Below are 9505 nucleotides of genomic sequence, written 5' to 3'. Positions count from 1 at the left end.
AGGTGCCGGTGGTGATGGTCGTATGGACAACCCGGAGCTTCAGCTGCTTCATCCGACGCTCGTCCAGCTTGAGGTACGCGACGACCTTGGGAAAGGTCGGGTCGGGGATGAGCGTGAGGTTGGCGGTGGCGTTGGAGAATTCCTCGTTGAGGTCGTTGACGAGGGTGCTGAGGAGGAGATTGGAGGAGACCTTCTCGCTGATGTCGTGGAGTTCATCGCAAATGCGCTTGAGGCGCATGCAGAAGTCCTTCACGGAGGAGTTATTTTGGTGGCAACCAAAAAATTCCTGCTCGAGAAAGACGAGGTGCTAGAGGTGGTTGTCGGTGAAGAGCTCGTTGAGCTTTGTCCAGACAAAGTAGGCATCATTATCATCATGAACCACCGTGTAAAAGAGATCCTTCGAGATGGTGTGGAAGAACCAGTGGATGAGAGTAGCCTCGATAGCCAACCACTCAGCATCGTGCTTCATGGCCTCGGCATCGACGGAGCCGTCGATGTGCTCCTGAAGGTGGTACTCATGGAAGACAAGGTTGAAGTAGGTCTTCCATGGGTAGGAGGATGAATCGTCTTGAGAGAGACGGATGGGGACGCGCTTGTGTATGTTGATGTTGTGGATGTCCTCGGCAGCGACGGGATCAGGACTGGCAAACGGGTTGGAGCCGGAGATGGAAGACATGCTAGGAGCGCGTGTGGGAGGTGGACGACGACGACAATGGAGATGTGGCGGTCGCGTGAGGTAGACGGCGGTAGGAGGGTTGCGGCGGTCGGGTGAGGTAGACGACGGCGGGAGGGCTGTGGCGGTCGGGTGAAGAGGACGAGGGCAGAAGGGTTGCGAGGGTTGGGTAAGGAACGGCGGCGGGAGGGCTGCGGCCATCGGGTGGGCGGCGGCGACTACTGTGCAGCGACGGCTAGGAGAGATGGCGGCGGCACAGGCTCGACGGCGGTGGCGGAAGCAATTGGCGGTGGCGAAAGCAATTAGGTTAGGACTGGTTCGGTATCGATACTTGCATTAATCGTATGCCTTGGCATATATAGAGTACATGGGCAGAAATATTTCAACCATATCCGCTATACAAAGAAAAGATCTCAACCATATCCACTATACAAAGAAAAGATCGGGAAATAAACAACTCCCTCCGTTTCTAAATACAAGTCTTTTTAGAGATTCCACAAGAGACTACATACAAAACATAATGAATGAATCTATACTATAAAGTGTGTCTATATACATCAATATATAGTCCTTAAGTGAAACCTCTAAAAAGACTTATATTTAGGAACGGAGGGAGTAGAAAATTACAATGTAATCCTAGCTGCCTGATCATGCTCAACAGTCACAGTTGCTGAATACTACTCCCATGGAACGAAGGCAGGGTACAAAAACTGGATTCGGGAGAAGGAAAACAGTGAGTACATCAGGTCGGCACGGTCACAGTACTAATCCCATGGAACAAAACTGTACAGATTATTCAATGTTACACGGAGCACGCGTCGCAGCCACCCCGCACTCGCGCGCACTCGGACGGATGCGCGCGCCAAAACTATAGCAGAGTCCTCAGAACGACGGCACGACGCCGTAGTCACCGTCCGATGCCAGGTGCGCCGACGACGCGGGCGAGAACGGCCCGTCCTGCTCCAGCGCGTCGTCCTCGGCGGTGCGCTTGGCGAACCGGCCCTTGATGCGCGGCCGCGTCTCGGCGTACGCCTTGCGGGACGCGTAGCGGATGGTCTTCTGGAACCGCCGGTTCTTGCGCTTCTCCCGGTACCGCATCAGCCGGGCCTCCCGCTCCTTCCCCTTGCTCGCTACCACCGCCACCGACGGCGCTGGCGCCGGGGCCCCGCCGGCTGACAGCGCGTCCGGAACCACCGCTACCTCGGACGTTGACATCTGCAAAGCCGTAGTAGACGTTATTTATCAGCACGCAAGAAAACCATTTCAGCACACGGGGTATGGCTTACGCTGTGGTTCATGGAGTGTTCAGGGTAGAAGAGAGTGCCGCCGGCGAGGTCGAGCTCGGAAGGGGCGACCGGCACCCCGATGGCCTTGATCCCGTCCATGGACCGGACGAAGTCCAGATCGAGGTACGCGTCCGAGTCGGCGAAGAACGTGGCGGCGCTGTCCTCGGGGCTGTCGCCAGGCTCGGGAAGAAGCCACGAGGCCGCCTCGGCCTCGTTGCTCCCGTCGTCTTCCGCGTCCTCCTGCGTCGCAGCGGCGGAGGACGGGGAGGGGACGGGCTGGGGTGGGTCGGCGAGCGCGCCGAAGAAAGGCGTGATGGGGAGCCGCTCGTGGCGGCTGGCGAGCGGGTTGGCGGAGTGGATGTCGGCGTCGCACGTGGCGCAGAGCGCAGCGGCGTCGGCGCGGCAGGTGACCGCGGCGGGCGCGTGCTCGCAGACCTCGCAGAGCCAGACGCGCGCGTGGCGCGAGCCGGCGCCGTGCGCGCGCGCGTCGCACCCGGCGCAGAGGTAGGCGCCGTCCAACCGGCAGTAGAGCCGCGCCGCGTCCACGGCGCACGTGTCGCACGGCCGTCCGGCCAGCCCCCAGAACCCCGCTCCTCCTTGTCCTGCTCCTCCTCCTCCCACCACCGTCTGCTCCTCCACTTTCATCTCGCTCGCTGCAGATCTCTCGCGCTGAGGGGTGGAAGATTTGGTGCGTTTCTTTCTGCTGGGTGCTCGCTCGGTGGCTGGGTGCGGTCGCGGGTGGATTTTGAGGGGTCTGCGCCAAGCGACAGCACATGGTAGGGCCGGGGCGCGGGCTCCGCTCGGGTGTCGCGGGCGCGAGACACTTCGGGCGCCCGGTCGCTGTCGCGCGGGGCCACGGGGTTCGTTCGTTTGCCAAACTTGGCTAGCTCGAGTTAAAAACAATCGTATTTTACGACCTCGCCTTGCCAATTGCCATTGCTGTCGCCTGCATACCTTTCCACAGTCGGATCTGTTTACATTTGCACACTACTCCCACGGCGACGTACATGATTCTGAGCGCCAAAGTTTCAGTTTCAGTTTCAGTTTCAGGTCGGCCGCCTAAAAACTTTTTGGTCCACGTCAGCTGCACAGCCGGTGATAACGCAGCACACGGGCCTGAGGCCGTTAGTTATGGCTATAGATTAAACTGAAGCCATTAGAGCAATTTTAATGGGCCAACCCAACAAATGTGCATTTTGTTTTTTTTATTTGGGTGGGCCGAGCAAACGTTTGTGTTCGGTTTTATAAATGGGTCGGTTAGTCCATCCAACGCGGTATGAATTCAAATTTTAAGCATGGATTTTAAAAAATGCTCAAACAACGATAATCTAGCATGTAGAACACCGTTCAACAATCGGACCAAGTCCATATAAATTTAATTAAACATAGTTAATCATTTTTTAAAAAAGTCGCCATCGGCGCATGGGCTGTCGTAGGCGTCGTCATCCTCATCGTCGTCACGGGCGGTAAGATCGATGAGCTCCAACGACGCCGCCTCCGGGGCCTGAGCAGCGTCTTGCGGCGGCAGCGTCGACGGCTGGGGCGCAGGGTGTCGGGCTCGCTCCTCCGCCTTCCTCTCCCGACGCTCCTCCTTCTCCTCCTCCTGCGCCCAACGGTGCTCCAGCTTCATATGCGCCTCGGTCCGGGCACGCTTGTCCGCTAGTTCTTCATAGAGGCCCTCTTGTTGGTTCTTCATGACGAACCAAACCTCCCAGTTTAGGGAGTCGGCCGCGTAGGCTGGATGCCGCCGCTCGTCGGGGGTGAGCAGCTCGCTCCGTCGACACACCTCCTTCACACGCGTGCGGACCGAGGCACCGCATGCATAAGGATGCGGTGGGGGTCGAGATGCCAACCATGAGTGAGGTTGATATCTCGGTAAGGGAGGACTTGCGTGTACTGCGAGTGACACCGAGCTTGGTGGACTGGTACACACGCCCGCGTTCCCTTGGTGACGCCGGTGTCCGGGACGAGCTAGTGCATGGGGTGAGCTTGCCCTTTCCTTTGCCGAAGAAGCCCATGGCGGACAATATTGGGAGCTCGTTAGGGCTAGGGTTTCTAGTTGCCAGCGGGGGAGCAAGTGTGGCGAGATGGGGATGGAGAGGAGAAGTGGATGAGGCCGGCCCCACCGCATGCTTTGATTAAAAAGGACGACGACCGACACTTTCCAACCACTGCCACCGGGGCTCGAGTTAGGTGGTTGCGTTTAGTACGACTATCGGCGATGGTTGTGTAGCCGACAGGTGGACCCGCGGTGAACGCAAAGAGGACGCGGGCGCGTCTGATTCGTGTCCGCGAGGACGCAAATTCAATCCAAATTTGGACCTGAAATGGGTTGACGCGGACATATGGCGGACATTATTTGGGTTTGCATCGACACGTTGAACTACCGTGTTCGTGTGCGGTAAACAAAAAGACACGCGCGGACGAAATGGATCGGGCGTGGTTAGAGTTGCTCTTAATGCTGCGTTTGGATGTGTGTATTCGGGTCCCCAATTGGATTTCGTATTCCCAAACCATCAATTTGAGTGTTTGGCATGTCGACGGAAATAGCGGTCTGTAATCCATTGAATATAGCGACGAAATCAATCCTACGCGGTGAGGCCTCCCACGATACACAGCCTAACCCCTACGATTTGACGTGTATTCATGCCTCCCGTAAGAGAAAATGTTTCGAGCCTGTCTTTTCTCCCCCCACTCGACCGAAGCAGCCATCCACAAGCCGCGCGACGAGAGGTGACGGCGTCTAGGATGCACCCGGTGGTAGGGCCATGTAACCTCTCTTGTCGGCCCTCCTCCTCATCCCCGTCATCGTTCGTCTTCCTCATCCCTTCTTTCGGCCCTTCTCCTCAACCCCTCGTCATCTCCTTTGCCATCGAATGAGCATCGGACCTCCGCATCTCCTCTACCCATGGTCGCGGTGGCTGGCCTCCCCATCTGTTGCCGCTCCTCCTCCTCTTCATGAGCTCGGGCATGCTTCCCACTAGACCCCCTCCTCCTATGTTGCCGGTTCCCCATCTCCTCTTCGTGGTCGGCTGCGAGACCCCTCGCCTGCCCCTATGTTCTCCCCATTTCTTGGTCATTTTTTGCAGACTCTTTTAGCTGTGAATCTTATAAATTTTGATGTTGTTATGGTTTAAATCTTGTAAATCTGAATTTCGATGTTGTTGCGGTATGACTCTTGTAAATTTATCTGATAGTTACTAGTAGTTTGCCCTAACAGAAAATTCCATGTATTTACAGTCATTTTTCTCATGAATACTAGCCTTATGTGTGTTATAGTTTCTTAATCTTGTAAATTTCTTGTTGCTATAGTGTAGAATATGTCTTGTAAGAGCACCTACGACACGACCCCTGAAACGTCCGGAGAGTCCGGTCGGTCACAAAAATTCGACCCTGACGAGCCTCTCAAACCGGCCTCAAACGCCCGGGCTGACTGACACCCCCCATTTCCAGCCCAAATAAGGGACGGATATGGGGGAGCCTGGGCATGCCCGCCACGTCGGACCCGACAACCCGGTCCTACCGCAAATTGGACCAAATCCACCCTGTAGAATTGCTGGATCCATCTCATGTTTTCCTCTTTTCTTCCTCCGTGAGGCGTCTATCTCGCAGCTCCGCCGCCGCGTGCGCTACGTCGCCTAGTAGCCTCTGTTGGAAATATGCCCTAGAGGCAATAATAAAATGGTTATTATCATATTTCCTTGTTCATGATAATCGTCTATTGTTCATGCTATAATTGTATTAATAGGAAACAGTAATACATGTGTGAATAAATAGATCACAATGTGTCCCTAGCAAGCCTCTAGTTGGCTAGCTCGTTAGTCAATAGATGATCATGGTTTCCTAATCATGGGCATTAGATGTCATTGATAACGGGATCACATCATTGGGAGAATGATGTGATGGACAAGACCCAATCCTAAGCATGGCACTAGATCGTATTGTTCGTATGCTAAAGCTTTTCTAATGTCAAGTGTCTTCCTTCGACCGTGAGATTGTGCAACTCCCGGATACCGTAGGAGTGCTTTGGGTGTATCAAACGTCACAATGTAACTGGGTGACTATAAAGGTGCACTATGGGTATCTCTGAAAGTGTCTGTTGGGTTGGTACGAATCGAGATCGGGATTTGTCACTCTGTGTGACGGAGAGGTATCTCTGGGCCCACTCGGTAGAACATCATCATGAGCTCAATGTGACTAAGGAGTTAGTCACACGATGACGTGCTATGGAACGAGTAAAGAGACTTACCGGTAACGAGATTGAACAAGGTATAGGTATACCGACAATCGAATCTCGGGCAAGTTCTATATCGACAAACAAAGGGAATCGTATACGGGACTCATTGAATCCTTGACATCGTGGTTCATCCGATGAGATCATCGTGGAGCAAGTGGGAGCCACCATGGGTATTCAGACCCCACTGATGGTTATTGGCCAGAGAGGTGTCTCGGTCATGTATGCCTCTCTCCCGAACTCGTAGGGTCTACACACTTAAGGTTCAATGACGCTAGGGTTATAGGGAATTATTATACGAGGTTATCGAAAGTTGTTCGGAGTCCCGGATGAGATCCCGGACGTCATGAGGAGCTCCGGAATGGTCCGGAGGTAAAGATTGATATATAGGACGGATGGTTTCGGACAGCGGAAGTGTTTCGGGCATCACCGGTAACGTACCGGGACCACCGGGCCCACCGAAGGTGGCCCCGGGGGTCCACCGAAGGGGGGCAACGACCTCAGGAGGCTAGATGGGCCAAGTGGGGAAGGGAACCAGCCCCTAGGTGGGCTCATGCGCCCCCCCCACTCAGCCCATGGCGTAGGAAGAGGGGAGAGGGGGGGGAACCCTAGCGCAGGTGGGCCTAAGGCCCACCACACGGGTGCGCCACCCCTCCTCCGTGCCCTGGCCGCCGCATCTCCCATCTGGGGGGGCTGCCGCACCACCTAGGTTGGGAACCCTAGGGGTGGCACCCCCTCTCCCCTCCCCCTATATATAGTTGGAACTTTTGGCCATTGAGAGACAGACTTTTCCCTCTCCCTCAGCGCAGCCCTGCCCTTCTTCCTCCTCCTCTCTGCCAGTGCTTGGCGAAGCCCTGCCGGGAGACCTCTTCTCTCCATCGACACCATGCCGTCGTGCTGCTCGAGTTCTTCCCCAACCTCTCCCTCCTCCTTGCTGGATCAAGGTGCGGGAGACGTCACCGGGCTGCACGTGTGTTGAACGCGGAGGTGCCGTAGTTCGGCACTAGATTGGAATCACACCGCGATCTGAATCGCCGCGAGTACGACTCCATCAACCGCGTTCTAGTAACGCTTCCGCTTAGCGATCTTCAAAGGTATGAAGATGCACTCACCCCTCTCTCGTTGCTGGTCTCTCCATAGGAAGATCTGAATATGCGTAGGAATTTTTTTGAATTTATGCTACGTCACCCAACAGTGGCATCCGAGCCAGGTTTTCTGTGCGTAGATTCTATGCACGAGTAGAACACAAAAGGTTGTGGGCGATGATTTGTCAATTGCTTGCCGCTACTAGTCTTATTCTTTTCCGGCGGTATTGTGGGATGAAGCGGCCCGGACCGACCTTACACGTACGCTTACGTGAGACTAGTTCCACCGACAGACATGCACACCGTGCATAAAGGTGGCTAGCGGGTGTCTGTCTCTCCTACTCTAGTCGGATTGAATTTGATGAAAAGGGTCCTTACAAAGGGTAAATAGCGTTGGCATATCATCATTGTGGCTGTCACGTAGGTAAGAATGTGTTCTTGCTAGAAACCCAAATCAACCATGTAAAACTTGCGACAACAATTAGAGGACGTCTAACTTGTTTTTGCAGGTTTTGACATGTGATGTGATATGGCCAAAGTTGTGATGTTGCATGTATGATGTACGCGATGATTATGTTATTGTAATAGGTTTCACAACTTGCATGTCGATGAGTATGACAACCGGCAGGAACCATAGGAGTTGTCTTAATTTATTGTATGAGATGCAACGCCATGTGCTTACTACTTTTACTTCATTGCTAACGGTTAGCTATAGTAGTAGTGATAGTAGTAGTTGGTGTGACGACTTCACGGAGACACGATGATGGAGATCATGATGATGGATATCATGGTGTCACGCTGGTGATGATGATGATCATGCGATGCCTGAAGATGGAGATCGAAAGAGCAAAGATGATGATGGCCATATCATGTCACTATATGATTGCATTGTGATGTTTATCATGTTTTTCATCTTATTCCTTAGAACGACGGTAGCATAATAAGATGATCCCTCTTAAAATTTTGAGAACGTATTCCCCTAAGTGTGCACCATTGCGAAGGATCGTTGTCTCGAAGCACCACGTGATGATCGGGTGTGGTAGATTCTAACGTTCGCATACAACGGGTGTAAGCCAGATTTACACACGCGAAACACCTAGGTTGACTCGACGAGCTTAGCATGTACAGACATGACCTCAAATACAAGAGACCGAAAGGTCAAACATGAATCGTATGGTTGAATACGATCAGCATGAAGTTGCTCACCATGGTGACTAGTCCGTCTCACGTGATGATCGGACACGGGTTATTCAACATGGATCATGTATCACTTAGATGACTAGAGGGATGTCGATTTAATTGGGAGTTCATACTTAATTTGATTAAATGAACTTAATTGTCATGAACTTAGTCTAAAAGTTGTCTTTATAAATATTGTAGATGGCCAACGTCAACCTCAATTTCAACGCATTCCTAGAGAAAAACAAGCTGAAAGATGATGGTAGCAACTATGCGGACTGGGTTCGCAACTTGAAGCTCATTCTTGAAGCAGCTAAAAAGGCTTATGTCCTTAATGCGCCTCTAGGTGACCCTCCCGCTCCCGCAGCATCCCAGGACATTCTGAACGTCTGGCAAACGCGGAGTGATGACTACTGTCTGGTTAGGTGTGGCATGTTATACAGTTTAGAAACGGGGCTCCAAAGGCGTTTTGAGCAACACGGTGCATATGAGATGTTCCAAGAGCTGAAGCTAGTTTTTCAAGCTCATGCCCGTGTCGAGAGATATGAAGTCTCCGACAAGTTCTTTAGCTGTAAGATGGAGGAGAACAGTTCTGTCAGTGAGCACATACTCAAAATGTCTGGGTTACACGGTCGTTTGACTTCACTTGGAGTCAAACTTCCGGATGATGCTATAATTGACAGAATCCTCCAGTCTCTCCCAGCAAGCTACAAAGTATTTGTGCTTAACTACAACATGCAAGGGATGGAGAAGACCATTCCCGAGTTGTACTCGATGCTCAAGTCTGGAAAAGTAGAAATCCAGAAAGAGCATCAAGTGTTGATGGTCCACAAGACCACTAGTTTCAAGAAGGGCAAGGGTAAGAAGAACTTTAAGAAAGACGGCAAAGCTGTTGCCGCGCCCGGTAAGCCAGATGCCGGGAAGAAGAAAAAGAATGGACCCAAGCCTGAGACTGAGTGCTTCTATTGCAAGGGAAAGGGTCACTGGAAGCAGAACTGCCCCAAATACTTAGCGGACAAGAAGGCCAGCAACGTTAAAGGTATATGTG

At 52.9% G+C, this 9505-nt stretch overlaps 1 protein-coding gene across 1 annotated transcript; it reads right to left on the bottom strand.

Moving 5' to 3' along the window:
* Positions 1–1244: 1244 nt before the first annotated feature.
* Positions 1245–2729, bottom strand: LOC123403770 (zinc finger protein CONSTANS-LIKE 3-like). Its single transcript, XM_045097681.1, has 2 exons — positions 1960–2729; positions 1245–1888 (listed from the first exon to the last, which is right to left on the bottom strand). The coding sequence occupies exons 1-2, from the start codon at positions 2602–2604 to the stop codon at positions 1556–1558; spliced, it is 978 nt and encodes a 325-aa protein (XP_044953616.1). The 5' UTR covers positions 2605–2729; the 3' UTR covers positions 1245–1555.
* Between the last annotated feature and the right edge of the window lie 6776 nt (positions 2730–9505).

This window comes from Hordeum vulgare, chromosome 6H, assembly GCF_904849725.1.
Source record: "Hordeum vulgare subsp. vulgare chromosome 6H, MorexV3_pseudomolecules_assembly, whole genome shotgun sequence".
Lineage (NCBI taxonomy): Eukaryota > Viridiplantae > Streptophyta > Magnoliopsida > Poales > Poaceae > Hordeum > Hordeum vulgare.
The sequence above is the reverse complement of the archived record's forward strand: the minus strand, read 5'-3'. Positions and strand labels throughout refer to the sequence as shown.

What these genes read in the sequence shown, in the direction of transcription:
- LOC123403770 (XM_045097681.1), bottom strand. Translation starts at nt 2,604, where the DNA reads ATGAAAGTGGAGGAGCAGACGGTGGTGGGAGGAGGAGGAGCAGGACAA. An exon ending in AACACTCCATGAACCACAGC is followed by an intron (nt 1,889 to 1,959) that starts GTAAGCCATACC and finishes ACGGCTTTGCAG; the next exon opens with ATGTCAACGTCCGAGGTAGC.